At 40.5% G+C, this 18,719-nt stretch overlaps 1 protein-coding gene across 2 annotated transcripts in view; it reads right to left on the bottom strand.

The window, feature by feature from the left end:
• The window catches only part of LOC124271251 (sodium- and chloride-dependent glycine transporter 1-like), a 29,947-nt gene extending 23,136 nt beyond the window's left edge, over positions 1-6,811 (bottom strand). Inside the window, exon 1 of one of the 2 annotated variants that reach the window (XM_046706343.1) lies at positions 6,679-6,811. Coding sequence is in view for 1 of the 2 variants with exons in the window: in XM_046706342.1 (XP_046562298.1) it covers positions 6,679-6,792 (114 nt within the window). In the remaining variant the exon portion in view is untranslated. The remainder of the gene's footprint in view (positions 1-6,678) is intronic. The other variant, XM_046706342.1, reaches the window with a different exon arrangement.
• Positions 6,812-18,719: the final 11,908 nt, after the last annotated feature.

The following is an 18,719-nucleotide window of genomic DNA, read 5'->3' as shown; positions in this document are numbered from 1 at the left end:
CGCATAATCTCTCTGTGTGACTTCATTTGCACACAGTTTACAAAAAACACAATTGACTTGTTTTCCTTTTCCTGCAGGAAATACTATAGCCATCTTTGAATTATTTCCTCATGTTTCCTGACTCCAGGAAATTCTGTGTAAATTTACATGTATTTTTTAAAATCATGCATTTGTTTTTTTTATTAAAGAAACTACCAGAAACCATGTACACATTGTGAAAAATAGTTAAAACTTAAGTTATCTGTGATCACACCATAAGACAAGATATGTGTAACTTCTAGTCAGGTGTCAATGTTATTATTTATTTTATCACTCCAAATTCCTATGCATGTCTAACTTAATCCAAAAACTTTAGTTGCAAACCATATTTTCATTAATATCTAAATAACTAAAAACACTATCTCAGCGTTTTAGGCTAGTTTAGTTTCTGAAATGACTGTTTGCCATTAAAAAAAGACGAATTTGGTTTTAATTTGGTAATGGTAGATTGTCCATAAAAGTTGTCAAATGCTATTTCTCTTGAGTAATGAACTGTTTCTAGCAAATGGATGTGATCAAAACAAGCAGGGTTGCATCACCATGTTTCTAGTGTTCAATGAATCATGCTATATCCTACCTCTACTTCCAGAGTCTTGGCTGTGTGAAGAGCTATATCAGGTATACCATGCTGATGTGATGTGCAGTGACCATCCAACCTCATTCCAGGTGTCAGCAGGTGGTCAACAGCGTAACTATCCGAACGAAGCGGATCCATGGAAATACAGTATCGTTTGCAACAACTGATCACGGCTACGAGCAGAGTATAAATAATACACTAGGCCCAGCCAGAACCTCTTGGTATTTGAGGCAGTCACTGAACTTCGCCATCACATGATGTAAACAAAACCTACGAAGCCTGTGACCTTTCATTATACAAGCCTTTGCCAAAACACACACACCTCCAACGTCATGTTTATTACTAAGCTGTAATGGATCTATTCGACACTTACCTTCTGGGGCGCTGCTCAATACGGATCCCACCTACACCAAACTGCAGCGTAATTGTTTACATGTAACGTGACTGGTATTCGGTGACCTTATCCCTTTAATGTAGGTTAATTACAAATTACAATCAACCACACCTACTGCTCTGGTATGAGCAAAGAAGTATCATTTAAACCATGTTTACGTCACCTCTAGTTTTAATACTGAATCATGATCAGCTTGGCAAGGTTAACTGTGAAACTGTAGGAATGTCATCATATATTGTGATCAATGATGAATGGATAACATACTTAACATTGATACTGTGAAAAATGTATTGACACAAATTTCATCGATATTAAATTCAACTGCCACAAACAACCACACTTACAAAGATTACATATCTGAAGTAGGACAAAAGAAGTCAGAAAATAAATTTTCAACAATTAACACGTTCAATAGATTGCTACTTAGCATTACGTGACTAAGTGCACACACTTGTCATCTGTACATTTACAGCATAAATCAACCTGTTATTGATAATCTGTGATATTTTTTATAGTAAATATTGATATTTGTAACATACTGATTACTTAGGCAGGGTCAGAAATTTGTTGGTTTTTAACTAGACTGCAGCAATGATCTGCTACATTCTTGCCATTGTGTTAATGGTTAAGTGTTTGTCCTCTGGAAAATGGGAAATCTTCTCAAAAACCTCATTTTGGAATAGCAGACTACTGCTAATTTCAATGGGATGGCAAGTATTTCAGATTTGATTATAGACTGTATGTAAATAAACCATCGCATTTATAGCTTATATTAGTTCAGAAGACAATCTAGACTTAGGATTGAATCACCTGCGGATTACTTCTACAGCTGGTTTCAGAAACAGGAGAACCACCTATTTGTCCCCAGCTTTATTGTACACCGTTAAAAATGTCGTAGGAAGTCATATTTTTTTTGTGTCATTGCAAAGAATAGACTACCCATTTTTGTGAACTATATGATAAATTAGAGTTTGGATAGAATCTGCACTCGTTTGCTAGCTCAACCCATTGTGCTCCATTAAAGGGCCAACAGAACCTTACGGTGCGGTGAAATCCGGATTTAATATTGTGTGAAGTATTATTTCACTTATGGAAGCACTTGTATGTATGTGGTTTCTAATAGTGTTGGGAATCGGTTAAAATCTCATAATTGATCATTGGTCCATTTCAACCGATCAATCATTGAAAATAATTGGTTAGCATCATTTATCCATGTTACTGTTATCTTTGTTAGTGCACAAAATAAATAACGAAAAAAACATGTAGTTCTTTGTTTTTTTTGCAAATTGCACAAAATGCATTTTCATATTTCACATATTTAAAGGATGGCTAGTATGTTAGAAACATAAATTTCCTGGAATCTTTAAGATAAATTCAATCATGACTTGGAAACGAGCTTGTAGTGCTTATGACATGTAAATTTAATGACACAGACAAACCAACCTTGTTAAAAAATACTGTTAATGCAAACAAGTGTTCCAAAATTGTTGGTGCTCGATTATGAGAAAACATTTTCAATTGCTTGGTCGTTTAGTCACTGTGACCAATCGTCGATATTTCAATTAATCGGACCACCACTAGTTTCTACCACTTGTCTGGACTTAATCAGTTTTATGATGTCAGCTGTGATACCATGCGACAGTTTATTTCATTGCTATTGTGTTCCACTTTTCATAAACAAACTGAAAACATAAATACCAGAGGTGCAGATAACCTGCGTATCTGCGTAAATTACGCAAATATTTATGTGAAACTCAATTCCTACTAAGTCTATTGCGTACAAGTACGCTTCATATTTTGTAAATACTCAATAGATTTGATATAACATGCGTACAAACCAAAATAGATAAAATATCTGAGGTATATTGAGAGTTTCTGTTTCAGCACCTGGACTTGGCAATTTGCAGTCTTTCTTATCGTTTCTCATATAACAGAACAAACATAAATAACAAACGCGTAAACCAACATTTAAACTTTCATATATGTTTACAATTAATGGAATATGGCAAAATACCCAAATGAGTTTGAGTGAGGTGGGTACAATTTATTTGGTTACTCAAAGGAACATTAGGATACCCAATTAAGATGAACACAAGCTAGTACATAACTCAATGACCCAAAAAGTTATCTGTAGCTCTGAATACATATTTATTCACCATATCAGTTGCACATCACCACAAGAATTAGCCTGCTGCGGCCCTATCTGTCTGGAATCTCCACCATGGTTTATCAGACACACCATCTCAATGACATTTTCATATTTGTCAAACACTGCCTGTTGTGGTCTAAGGTGTAAATATCTGCATGATGCCAAACTAAGTGAACTGCTTCTGATGTTGCAGCATGTAAGGTCTCCAGAAAATAATGCTACTGGGAATGAAGGAAGGGTATTACAAAACATAGTATATCATATATCAAAGACAGGGATCTTGTGTGCATTGTGTATACAGTTATACATGGAATATGGTAACTTGGTCCCCATAAGCAGTTGACATTCACGTAGTCCCACAATGTCCTTCATTGAGAAATCACATGACTTATCTGTCACAAGTGCCCTACATATCACATGAATGTAAAAAAAACACACAACCTGAATTCTTGTTTGAGTGGCATTTTGGAAGTTGAGACGTACAATATAGAACAAGTTTTATGGATAACAACTTCTTCATTTCGTGAGTGCGACGTTTCGATACAGATTCTTGTACCGTTGTCAAGCAAGAGTGCAACGGTACAAGAATCTGTATCGAAACGTCGCACTCACGAAATGAAGAAGTTGTTATCCATAAAACTTGTTCTATAAAGCTGAATTCTGCCCATGAACATGATGAGGGGTCATGATTCAAACATGCATTTATATTAAAAGAACAGTTTACACAGTTACTTCCCTTTAGTAAAACTGGCCGCTTTAAGGTTTCATCACTACACAGTTTAACTATAGCAGTTTAGGCTGTGTACACAAGATTGTTTACCGGTGTAATTAATGGAATGTACACTATCACAAATATGCTATCTTAATTCATCTTTAAACACTATTTATGCTACTTATCATAAATAGTTCCCTATACATTTTGATTCAGTATCCAAGAATAATATTTCATGAAAGTAACAAAACCACAAATATTACTTGTCTAAAACAAGAAATACATGTAATTTATATTTCAATGTCACAAATTTGCTGCAGCTTAAGTTTCCACATATTTACGAAAATGATCTAAATTGATGAAATAAGAGATCTTAATGAACTTACATTATCTCCATGACACTGAACAATTGTTGAATCACTCGCCGTCATTACGAGTCCAGGTAAAGGAGGCGTCTTACAATGTAGTGACACAATTCAAATCAAATGTCCTGCAGTTTCAGTCTGTGTGTACATATACCCTGGTTTAAATGGTGAGATTGCTCTAGAGGATGACTTGGCATATTTCTTATCAGAAAAAAACTTCTTTGGTTCACTATCTAGGTTCAGTGTTATGGGAGTGGGGTATCTGATATCATGCTTACTCAGCACTACGGACAAAAATACACATTTACAGATGATGCAACAATCCTACTCACAAAGAAAGCTTAGGGCTAGAGTGCCTATTTTTGTTAGTGAATTTTTTATCTTCAATTTTATGTTATTTTACATAAGAACTCATATTTTATTTCATTAATTGTTGATTCATGCTTCAGTCAGAAATATCACACCCAGATGGGGGTCAGTATTAAAATGAGCACGAATTGTAAGGCTTTGAAAACTGATCTCAAATCACAAGGCTTGACCATCCAAACCGTTTCTGTTGGCACTAACAGTAAACATAGGGAAGTTGGGACCTATTCCTTTCCCAAAACCTCAACAAAGTGAGCATATTTTACAATACCTTTGGTCCCAAGTGGTGAATAAACAGCTTTAATACCAATGTACACAAATGAAAGTTGTGGTAATATGCCAATGCTATGTATTTTTTTATAAAAATAATACATATAAGATACACAATACATAAATGCCAATACTACTCAGCCCTCATTTTATTCATATAGGATTCCAATATATGTGGTCTTGGCAGGCTGGAAACAAAATTTTCAATGTGTGTCATTTGTTCAAATTTTGACATTTTAATAACGTTCATTTGTGTAAATGTGCGAGGCATTTCCACATGCCATTCTACATTTTCTATGTAATGTAGTATAAATACATTAAAGCAGTGTTGTAAAATCCCCAAAATTTCAGCCAGACAACTGGTCTGGCAACTCTCAAAAGTTACCAGACCGGCTGTAAAGTTGCCAGTCCAGAATTTTCTGAATTAAGAAAAATAAAAAGAAGGTTACGTTAACAAGAGGAGGGACATGTTTAATGTCAGGTTATTGTCACAATAACACACGTTTTCAAATGTTTTTTCAGTCAAGGCTTTAGTCATTATATACATTACAAAATTACACTGATTTTAACAGCTAGACTATCGGGCATGCAACAGACCGCCCCGGACGGTCGGGTAGGCAGGAGTTTGCAACGCTGATTAAAGCCACTTCAGGTATAAATTTCTTAGTCCTTTTTTTCACAGAAAACAAATCCCCTACCATGTGTACAAAGCTGTAACATGTAACTATGGGAGATTGTAACTATCTCATTGGGAGATATTCATACAAATTTTGGAGATCATAGTGAAATTTACTGTGGAGAAGAAAAACTAATCACCTGATCACAAACCTCTTTTTAACTTATCTTAAATCCAAAAATCTCAACAGTGCTTGAAGTAAGCGCATGCTTGAGTGAGCACTGATCATAGTAACTGATTCATAACAAAGGAACATAATTGAAAAGGACATGTCTATATTAAATTCCTTTTCCGGAAAAAGAAAACTTGACAGGTCTAAAAAAATGACAAAACAAAAATGGGAAGATCAACAAGCATGGTCAAGGAAGATCAATAGCCGCACTGACATTTCCGTAACTATAACAGTTCCGCTACTTAATAGATCTCAAGAACTCTGTACATCACAATAGCCTTTAAACGAATCATTTATAATAAATCAAAACAAAATAACACAAATGTGCTTATTTGTCCCCAACACACAAAACCGACACAAATTAAACGTTCATAATACGAAATGCCACTTGCCTGTAAAAAAAACCTCTGCCTAAGACATGAATATTGGCGCCGTTTTAACCCGCGTAAACCTGAGTAAATACTCGAGCTTCGAGGAAATATTTCATTTTCATTCGCACGAATGTTCCAACTTCTTAATTTATCTAAAACCAACTCCAAGAGCGCATGCGGCTAAATATGGAATGCGACGAAGCACCGTCCGACAGAGACTGGGGCGCAGACGACCAAGTCATGCTTCAAACATGTGTGCCTGCGAGTCTATCCGCACTGATCGCGGCCTATGTTCCACGAAACGAAAACATAACAGAAATCAATGAGAAAATACGTCAAATTAATGTATAACTACTATTTCAATATAATGGAATCCAAATCCTGTTGAAAACAGCGGCTACCACTGCGAGAAATCGCGAACAGCTATTGCTAGGGCGCCGTTAGTCGGCATTGTTAGTAAACACGGTCGTGTCCTTACTAGATGATGAAATACCCAAAGCCATTGAACGTGAATGCCATGTGCTCAACATGTTCTCGCCATGTTTTGCCCCTCATAGAACGATTTCTTCGTCAAACTTCACACTTACCAACAAATCAACTTGAGCCTCATTTCTAGAATCATTACTGTTGTTCGAGTTGTCTAGTTCCCCGTTAGTATTCTGGACATTTGGGTACAAGTTGTGCTTTGTGCTCGCAGCCATTACTGTTGTCGATTCAGTCTAGTCTGCGCATGCGCTGAGACGGGAGGTAAACAAAACGTTATAACGGGGGTGACTCGTTACACGCTATACGCAGGCATGTTCCCACCCACTGAACATTGACCGAATCAACACATACAGCCATACAGAAAATACTGTAATATATTCATATATAAGTTATATGGTATTCGCCTTTACTACTTCGAAGCCACTCAGTAACAAAATATTCCCGCCAAATACGCATTACGCATTTTGGCACTGTGCCAAAAGCGTGAGCACACGCCATTAATAGCAAATTCGAAATGTTTTGAAATCAACAAGGCTATCGGTTATCTACTGGTTCTGTGTTGTCCAATTTGACAATGGTGAGCGGAATAACAAATATACCGACTAGATTAATTTGACGTGAATGGAACACATTGCAAGAGTGTTTACAAAAATAGATTTCGATCATTGTTATCTCGTGATGGGAAATCGATTGTTCAGTGGCATCCATCGAGTGAAAGGTCAGAACCCACAACATGAAAGGAGTGGCATCTGAGCAACATAATTAGGTCATTAGGTAAACACAGCAACCATCTCGTCACCTTGAACATAGAAATAATAATGCATAAACATCACGGTCGACCTGTCTATCAAGAAGGTTACGCGTGGGTCATAACATATTACAGTAGATATTATGTAATTTTTATGAACAATCGAATCTGGGATTAATCTTCACAATGAAGATTTATTTCACAATCAAGTTCTGTTATTTGCAATGTAATTAACACTTAGGCATCGGTTACTGTTATAAGTGTACTAACCATTTAGAAACTGATAATGGTTGTATACTGCAGTATGTCTTTTGTAGTATATTTATATCTATCTATACGTTTTAACAAGTTAATTGGATATATAACGAAATGGTTTCAATTAATGTGATGACATTTTAGGTCCAAAGATTATGGGGGAATGCTCCTCATGGCAAAAAAAATCGAGGGAGAAGGGGGGGGGGGGGTTTGCGCACATGCACGCACACGCTTTTTAAAGCCTATACAAAACATATTAGCATTGTACGCCAGTTCTATCTGCACTGAATGTACACAAGGTCACATGATGTATGTAATGTTGTGAACACAAACAGAACCCCTCCTTTTCAAAAAACTGTGTCCGCTTGATTTTTATTCAACTTGTGTAACAATAAATTGCTGTGCATGCAGGATCTCGCAGCCTGCAGTCGTCACGTATATGCCGTTCCCGTTGACGGTGTAAATAACGCGGAAAGCACGGGAGTGGTGCTGGCCTCTTGTATAACCATTCACAGCATTCCAGAAGGCCGAGCGTGAATGGACCCCCATTACCCACCCCATGGCACATGTCTGCACGGGCAAACTAGCCACTCGCCACCACTTCGCAAAATATGACACGCCAATCCCATATCCCTGGCCCCACTTCTCCTCTCTGAACTTGTAAGGAGATGCGTGGTGGGAGAGGGACAGATGGAAGCCCGATTCTCAACAGGAAGTCGAGCCTCACGTGCACATAACTCTAGCTGTGTGTGTGCGCGTGTGTGTGTGTGCGCCGCCCGCGCGCACATCTGGAAATATTTTTGTGTGTCTTATATAACACAAGATAAGATAGATATTTATTGCGCAAACGTTCCATGCAGAAACAGTGACAACAATCTATATAAACTAGGCTACATAAACAAGATATATGAATTAAAGTAACAATACATATACTAAAACAAATGTGTATAATGGCCTTGACAATCTAGTGATCTTCTAGATTTGTTTAAAGCTGTACATATGGTAGCAGATTATTCATTATTTGTAAACAGGAAGTTAAAGTTTTCTGTGGTAGAAAGGCTTTGAAAGTTATTAATTTGAAAGGAAAGGGAGTTAAATATGGACTGTCTTACATCTGAATATTTACTACAAGGCATGAAATAGTGTTCTTCATCCTCAAGGACTGAGCATTGATCACAGAGCCGGTCGTCCAAGACGGTCAATCAAATGTATACAATACAACAGTATGACAGTTCCGATAAAGAAAACGGCACAATGCAGAATGGAATCGTTCTAGGGTGCGTTTGTGCACTCAGACTTTGGCTAAAGATCGTTTCATACAGAAACACATCTGCAGAACCCCTTCAGCAATACCATGGTACACAACAACTTCATTGTATATCTACATTACGTTTTGAGTCTCTCTTGACCCTTCATCTCATGCGAAGTTGCAGAAAATGTACCAGTTATGATCTGATTAAACCCATGTGATTTAATATTCAATGTTTAAGAAGATCATCGACTGTGTTGAGACATTAATCTGTTGTACAAACGTAAATATAACTCCTTGTTTGTAACAGAGACCATATAATATCTATTATATGGTCTCTGTTTGTACCAATCATATTTACATGATATACGCCCCCAAATAAAGTTAGGAGCAGGTATGAGTTTGAACTGAAATATATAAGTGCAGGGGTAGACTAACAACTAGTCTCTGAAATTAACATATTTTACAGATAAAGCAGTTCATAATAAAAAATAGAAATAAAATATAATGAAAAGGAGCCCTGAGACCTTCTTCATTTTCCTGAAGTGGAAATCTAGACTTGCCACATATTCTAGACTTGCATGGGCTTTCTTGGATATACATGTATATGTTTTATGCGGCAGTATGACAGACTAGTGCAGGGCCCTTGCAGCCACTTAATTTCTTGAAAAAAGGGATATCGTACGGAGCTACAGCTAAGGGAGGGGAGCGTGCATGTAGGAGGGGGTGGGATGGAGCGGATCAGAGATGAGAACGGAGGTGTGCATATTGCCAACCCCCCTCCCGCATGTACCCCTTGTCTCACGAGCTCCCCCATGTAACAAGGCATGTGTATGCTTATTCCCTTGTCATGCTGTGCGAATCAACCCTGGCTCGTTAGACCCCCACTGCTCTTACTGGACGGTGTAACAACAGGGTAGTCTTGCTCCAAGGCTGTACTGAATGCTAAGCCCATGGATGTTCAGTAATTCTATCCTTGAAAGAGGCAAGCGGACGGACCCCGGTCTCCTATCTATTATTTTTTTGAATTATCATTTACAACTATTAATTTTTACCTTATAGACTACAATAAGTGCACGTCTACAACAGGGGAAGAAGAGAGACTACAACAAGTGCACGTCTACAACAGGGGAAGAAGAGAGACTACAACAAGTGCACGTCTACAACAGGGGAAGAAAAGAGACTACAACAAGTGCACGTCTACAACAGGGGAAGAAAAGAGACTACAACAAGTGCACGTCTACAACAGGGGAAGAAATTTGGACTACAACAAGTGCACGTCTACAGCAGGGGAAGAAGAGAGACTACAACAAGTGCACAACAGAGATTCAAGCCCATTTATGCACGTACAACAGGGGAAGAAAAGGAGACTACAACAAGTGCACTGAACAACAGGGGAAAAGAGAGACTACAACAAGTTACGTCTACAACAGGGGAAGAAGAGAGACTACAACAAGTGCACGTCTACAACAGGGGAAGAAGAGAGACTACAACAAGTGCACGTCTACAACAGGGGAAGAAGAGAGACTACAACAAGTGCACGTCTACAACAGGGGAAGAAGAGAGACTACAACAAGTGCACGTCTACAACAGGGGAAGAAGAGAGACTACAACAAGTGTATCAATGCCAAAACACCGTTGCATTGATGAAACTAGTATCTCTGTATAGAAACATCCCCAATACATAACCACAGGCCCTAAAACATCCCCAGTACATAGTCACGGGCCCTAAAACATCCTCAGTACATAGCCACGAGCCACAAAACATTCCCAGTACATAGCTGCGGGCCACAAAACATTCCCAGTACATAGCCACGGGCCATAAAACATTCCCAGTACATAGCCAGGGACCCTAAAACTTCCCCAGTACATAGCCACGGGCCATAAAACATTCCCGTACTTGGCCACGGATCACTAAACGTCCCCAGTGCATAGCCACGGGCCATAAAACATCCCCAGTACATAGCCACGGGCCACAAAACATTCCCAGTACATAGCCACGGGCCCTAAAACTTCCCCAGTACATAGCCACGGGTCAATAAACGTCCCCAGTATTTACATAGCTATAGTCCCCGGCTATAAACATCCCCAGTACTTATGCAGCTATAACCCCCGGCCATGCAACACCCCCAGTACTTATGTAGCTCTAACCCCTGGCCATAAACACGCCCAGTACTTATGTAGCTCTAACCCCTGGCCATAAACACGCCCAGTACTTATGTAGCTCTAACCCCTGGCCATAAACACGCCCAGTACTTATGTAGCTCTAACCCCTGGCCATAAACACGCCCAGTACTTATGTAGCTCTAACCCCTGGCCATAAACACGCCCAGTACTTATGTAGTTATAGTCCAGGGCTATAAACATCCCCAGTACTTATGTAGTTATAGTCCTGGGCTATAAACATCCCCAGTACTTATGTAGCTATAGTCCAGGGCTATAAACATCCCCAGTACTTATGCAGCTATAGCCCCGGGCTATAAACACCCCCAGTATTTATGCAGTTATAGTCCCGGGCTATAAACACCCTCAGTACTTATGCAGCTATAGCCCCGGGCTATAAACATCCCCAGTACTTATGTAGTTATAGTCCAGGGCTATAAACATCCCCAGTACTTATGTAGCTCTAACCCCTGGCCATAAACACGCCCAGTACTTATGTAGTTATAGTCCCGGGCTATAAACATCCCCAGTACTTATGTAGTTATAGTCCAGGGCTATAAACATCCCCAGTACTTATGCAGCTATAGTCCCGGGCTATAAACACCCCCAGTACTTATGCAGCTATAGCCCCGGACCATAAACACGCCCAGTACTTATGTAGCTCTAACCCCTGGCCATAAACACCCCCAGTACTTATGTAGTTATAGTCCCGGGCTATAAACATCCCCAGTACTTATGTAGTTATAGTCCCGGGCTATAAACACCCCCAGTACTTATGTAGCTATAACCCCTGGCCATAAACACCCCCAGTACTTATGTAGCTCTAACCCCTGGCCATAAACACGCCCAGTACTTATGTAGCTATAGTCCCGGGCTATAAACATCCCCAGTACTTATGTAGCTATAACCCCGGGCTATAAACACGCCCAGTACTTATGTAGCTCTAACCCCTGGCCATAAACACGCCCAGTACTTATGTAGCTCTAACCCCTGGCCATAAACACGCCCAGTACTTATGTAGCTCTAACCCCTGGCCATAAACACGCCCAGTACTTATGTAGCTCTAACCCCTGGCCATAAACACGCCCAGTACTTATGTAGCTCTAACCCTGGCCATAAACACGCCCAGTACTTATGTAGTTATAGCTATAAACCCCTATAGCCCTGGGCTATAAACATCCCCAGTACTTATGCAGTTATAGTCCCGAGCTATAAACACCCCCAGTACTTATGCAGCTATAACCCCGGGCTATAAACATCCCCAGTACTTCTGTAGCTCTAACCCCTGGCCATAAACACGCCCAGTACTTATGTAGCTTTAACCTCTGGCCATAAACACGCCCAGTACTTATGTAGCTCTAACCCCTGGCCATAAACACGCCCAGTATTTATGTAGCTCTAACCCCTAGCCACAACCCCTCCCTTGTGCCGGTGTGTAGCGCGCTTTAATAATTGGACAAGACTTCCAGCGTGTACGGCCTGGGCCTGCTGGAGATGACCAGACGAGGACATCGTGACCGTCTAGCGTGAGACACGTCTACACGCTGGTTATATTTCACCTACTCAGACAGCTGCTATTGATAACACACAAGGATTAATAGCTGCGTGTGTGGACAAATAAATACCAATAAAAAACCCAACTTCACCGATTTTTTAAAACTGTATATACAACTGTCCAGATGTGTAGGTCACATTGCCACGCGTATACGAGAAATCACGTTAATCTGTTAGGCAATAAAGATAGTAACAACAACAACAACAGCAGCAGTATTAACAGCGACACCGACGACAAGAGGAGGAAGAAAAGGAACAGCAACAACAAAAACAACAGTGATAAATCATAAATGATTTTGTTTTATTGGATATCAGTTACATGTGGACGCATTAGGTCATGAGTACTCCGCATTACTCGACCTCCATAGTCTGTCTCACAGTCCCTGGACCATATTTCCCCCCTTCAGCCAACCCTCCCTGCAATGCTAAAGCTCTAAATGAAGCAAGTCTAGATTTCCCCAGGTTCGCTGGTCTCCCTGGGGCTCCTTTTCAATATAAAATGTTTTATTTTTTACAATCAAAATTATAAATATTCAGAGACTAAGCGATAGTCTACGACTGTGTTTTCAGATTCACAGTGAATTTATCAACATAAAAGGTACCAAATGTCCGACTTACATTAGAAGACGTGTTTTGTGTATTTTACATAAAGAAGAGTTATTGATAAACAGCCGCCGTGGTATGAAGCCGAGATGGGAATATTGATTGTGGAGGCGTTTAATATTAACAGTTTTTGTAATATATCCTGTAATGATATAAAGTGATGACTCATTATGATAGCACCTGTGTACATCCACAGTGAAGAAATCAATTACTTCTCCACAGCTTAAAGGCGCAAGAAATGATGGAGAATGTTTTAGGTGACAACGCCTGGTTCATTTAAGAAACAAACATAGTGTACACAATTATATTCATCATCCAACTTCATCTGAAAACGGTATGAACCAACATTAGCTTCCATAGTTTCATATATTCAGAGCAACTAAATATACGGGACACAGACTAAAGCAGCGTTCTTGTACGAGCCTTTCAGCAGGTGCCCGTTAAGCAGAAATGCAGTACAACTACGGTTATAACCATCAAAGGCACCTCTAATGTTAGTTCCTTATAACCGTAGATCGTTATACAGCTTCACAGCCCTAGCAGCCTATAGTTAACCCAGTCACAGCTCTAGCAACCTATACCTAACCTATTCTCAGCTTTAGCAGACTATACCTAACCTATTCTCAGCTCTAGCAGCCTACACTGAACCCATCATCAGCTCTAGCAGCCTATACCTAACCCAGTCTCAGCTCTAGCAGCCTACACTGAACCCAGTCTCAGCTCTAGCAGCCTACACTGAACCCATCATCAGCTCTAGCAGCCTATACCTAACCCAGTCTCAGCTCTAGCAGCCTACACTGAATCCGGTCTCAGCTCTAGCAGCCTATACCTAAACCAGTCTCAGCTCTAGCAGCCTACACTGAACCCGGTCTCAGCTCTAGCAGCCTACACTGAACCCGGTCTCAGCTCTAGCAGCCTACACTGAACCCAGTCTCAGCTCTAGCAGCCTACACTGAACCCATCATCAGATCTAGCAGCCCGTACCACACCCATTCTCAGCTCTAGCAGCGTACACTAAACCCATTTTGAGCTCTAGCAGCATACACTGAACCCATTCTCAGCTCTAGCAGCCTACACTAAACCCATTTTGAGCTCTAGCAGGGTACACTGAACCCATTCTCAGCTCTAGCAGCCTACACTGAACCCATTCTCAGCTCTAGCAGCCTACACTGAACCCATTCTCAGCTCTAGCAGCCTACACTGAACCCATTTTCAGCTCTAGCAGCCTACACTGAACCTTTTTTAGCTCTAGCAGCCTACACTGAACCCATTTTGAGCTATAGCAGCATACACTGAACCCATTTTGAGCTCTAGCAGCCTACATGTTATGGACGACATGTACGTCTAGATGATTGCTGTATATTTCAATGTACACATGCCCTATCAATGACACGGTGTCGTTTCCAAGGGCAGACGGGTCTGTTGCTCGCCGTCTGATCTTATCGCGTCGATTCGTTCAATAACGCCAGACCTCGATGGAAATTCGGATTTAATGATATCATCTTTTGTTGGGGTTCGTGCAAAGTTCAGTGTAATGAAATTGGATTGCATGTCTTGGTCGCAAGTGCCATTCAAGTTGTGGAAGTAAAACTGTCTGAGCGTATGTGCAATGAGTGAATATAGATTTACGTCGCATTTAACAATATTCATGCAATATCAAAGGTGCACCAGCAATGGCCATCTCACATTGAACCCGTGTGGGCAATCGAACTCGGACCTTCGGCGTTGCTGACGAACCCTTTACTCACTGGATACAAGCCATCGCCCCAGTACGTTCCGTGCAGGAGGGCTGTCCTGACTGTATATGTTTCGGTGAAATAGCATCGCAGTGAATCAGCCTGGACGAGGTGGGCTTATCGTCCCTAAACACTGAGAGTGAGTGAGTGAGTCTGGTTTTACGCTTCTTTTAGCAATATTCCAGCAATATCACGGCGGGGGACACCAGAAATGGACTTCACACATTGTTTCGATATCCATGTGGGAAATCGAACTCGGGTCTTCGGCGTGACGAGCGGACGCTTTAACCACTGTGCTACCCCACCGCCCCCTAAACACCGAGAGAGTAGATGTTGTCAGCATTAAGGTAGTCTGATCCTGGACCAACTGAACCAGTGATAGACCTCATGAGCATCAACCCTGGGACACGATGACAGATAATTTGACAGGGCACAGAGTCCTCTGCTAATTTGCTATGGAGTCCCGTTAGTGTTGCAAAACATCGCCTAGCACAGTTGCTGTAAGTAGTTACTATCCAATAACTAGCGCACACATTTTCTTTACCAGATACACATTTTTGTCGGATGTAAGAGTGCCGGAGCTCACATCGTTTTCAGCAACACAGATATCACACACAGAGGTCTGCATATGTTTTCCCATGTGGGAAATAAAACCTTGGTCATGACAGGTGAACGATTTAGCCAATAGGGTCCCCGAGCGCAGTAGTCTGCCATACAGACTTTGAAACAAATATAGCAAACATATACAGCCCATGCAAGTCTAGAATATGTAGTCTAGACTGACTGACTGACTGACTGACTGAGTTTGGTTTTACGCCGCTTTTAGCAATATTCCAGCAACATCACGGCGGGGGACACCAGAAATGTAGTCTAGATGGAAATGAAGACAGTCAAGGGCTCCTTTCCATTTCCAAACCGTGTTTTTTCTGTGAAATATGTTTGTCTACGAGCGTACCTAGAAGTTGGGTCACCATAGTTAACCAGTACCTGTAAATATATGCAAATACATATACAGAAGCACACACACTTAATGGATTTTCATGTTTGGATGAAATGATAACATGGAATGGTATAGAAATCAATGGCAGGAATAAAACTGTACATAACTTTCAAGTTTTTAGAATTTGTTATACATTTAATGTATATTCATTCTAACAAGATGTTACCGAATAATGGTGTCACGTGTTCGTATGAGAAATTCATTGGCATGCGAGGACTCTAGCAAGTGACACTGTGTCAAAACAACAGCAGTGATCGAAATGACCGCTGCAAATGTCCGTTACAACGACACGCACGCCTTCACACCATTGTTGCACTGGTCAAGCTCAACATCGGGCCAGTGAACGGCATGCGACACCTGTCCTAATGACCCCCATTTTAACGAAACGGCGCGTGAAGGGCAGCGTCTGACGTATGGGGTGTCGGCGACCATGTCTTAAAGCACTGTTGGAAATGCATGTTGCGTTATTTCCAGGGCTGAGTATACGAACCTGCGTTGATTACCCTCAAGCCTGCTAACAAGTAATGTCACAAGAAAAGGATCAATTAACGCGTACTCTCCCGATGTGTCGCCATACCAGTCGATAACTGGCATACAGAACCAGGTTGGGATTCTCGGTAGAAAGTAGGGAATCATTGGAAATCAAAGAAGCAGTAGAAACTCGTTTTCGATTGGAATAGCGGATTTGACTGGTGAAACAAGTATCGTGTAACGGCCCACCTTAGTTCGGTCAAGGGGTTTTCCGAAACAGCACCAATATTGAAACACGAGTCAGACGAATGTGATGATAATAAACCCTGCCTCTACAATAACACCACCATATGGCTTTAGCACCAACTAAAATAATTAATTTTGTAAATACGGTAATTGGGATATTTCTAAAAATAGCACTGGGGGCATTGAAGCTCACCTGTACATGATGTCAGTAATATATATAGTTTACAATATCAACAAAGACAGCCACGTACGAATAACTTCTTTGAGTACTGGTATTGACATATTGAGTGCACAAATACTTGAGTACAGCCATGAACCCCATAAAAAATATATGCCAAATGTTATACTGACAGATATTGCTGAGTTATGCCAATATAGACTTATTTTTCAATATGAAAACAATGGAGGCCTAACCAAAAACGACTAACGGGATCGTGTGGTCAGGCTCGCTGACTTGATTGACACATGTCATCTTATCCCAGTTGTGTAGATCGATGTTCATGCTGTTGATCCCTGGATTGTCTGACCCATGCTCGATTATTGACAGACCGCCGCCCTATAGCTGGATTATCGCTGAGTGCGGCGTAAAACTAAACTCACTCACTCACCCCTAACTAAAAACGTGATCAGGACTTCTAGAATATGTAGGGGAGAATCCATGGGTATGAAGAGGCACGTGATGCTTCTTGTTCTTCGGTGCAGGAATTTGAGAGCTGATAGGTTAACGAATGACAACAAATAAAATGGCCACGACATAAGCTCATGTGAGATAACAACAGGGCTCACATCCACGAGCTACGAGGAAAATAGAATGAGATATGTTGAAAAAGGCGTCACGGTGATAAAAAAGAGGACATTTTCCTTGCGCAAGGGAACACAGTAGAACTATAGTAGAACTATACTTTCGTTAACATCCGGGTGTAATGTCATAATGACACTGTCGTTTGTTACTCTGTGTAGACGACACGGATTTTCAGCCCTATAGTTGACTGCACAGTCAAGGACTTTTGTAATGATAACTTTTTGTTGCTGCGATATCGCACTTGGTTTCTTTTGTGAAACATAAGGAAGTTTATAATAATATTTTGTCATTTTAGTTCATATTTCGAAACGTCCAGGTTATATTCATAAGTTTATGTCGGGACATTTATATGATATTGAGGGGTTTCTGTCAGGACATTTATGTGATATTGAGGTGTTTATGTTGGGACATTCACGTGATATTGAGGGGTTTACATGGGGACATTCACGTGATATTGAGAGGTTTACATGTGGACATTCACGTGATATTGAGAGGTTTACATGGGGACATTCACGTGATATTGAGAGGTTTACATGGGGACATTCACGTGATATCAAGAGAGGTTTATATGTGGAAATTTCACGTGATATTGAGAGGTTTACACGGGGACATTCACGTGATATTGAGGGTTCACATGGGGATATTCACGTGATATTGAGGGGTTTTCATGGGGACATTCACGTGATATCAAGAGAGGTTTACATGGGGACATTCACATGATATCAAGGAGAGGTTTACATGTGGACATTCACGTGATATCAAGAGAGGTTTACATAGGGACATTCATGTGATATCAAGAGAGGATTACATGTGGAAATTCACGTGATATGGAGGGGTTTACATTGGGACATTCACATGATATCAAGAGAGGTTTACATGGGGACATTCACGTGATATTGAGGGGTTTACATGGGGACATTCACGTGATATCAAGAGATGTTTACATGTGGACATTCACATGATATCAAGAGAGGTTTACATGGGGACATTCAAGTGATATTGAGGTTCACATGGGGATATTCACGTGATATTGAGGGGTTTACATGGGGACATTCACGTGATATCAAGAGAGGTTTACATGGGGACATTCACGTGATATCAAGTGAGGTTTACATGGGGACATTCACGTGATATTGAGGGGTTTACATGGGGACATTCACATGATATTAAGAGAGGTTTACATGTGGACATTCACGTGAGATCAAGAGAGGTTTACACGGGGACATTCACGTGATATTGAGGGGTTTACATGGGGACATTCACATGATATCAAGAGAGGTTTACATGGGGACATTCACGTGATATCGAGGCGTTT

This window comes from Haliotis rubra, unplaced genomic scaffold (genome assembly GCF_003918875.1).
Source record: "Haliotis rubra isolate DU_JTF1 unplaced genomic scaffold, ASM391887v1 Scf159, whole genome shotgun sequence".
NCBI lineage: Eukaryota > Metazoa > Mollusca > Gastropoda > Lepetellida > Haliotidae > Haliotis > Haliotis rubra.
The sequence above is the reverse complement of the archived record's forward strand: the minus strand, read 5'-3'. Positions and strand labels throughout refer to the sequence as shown.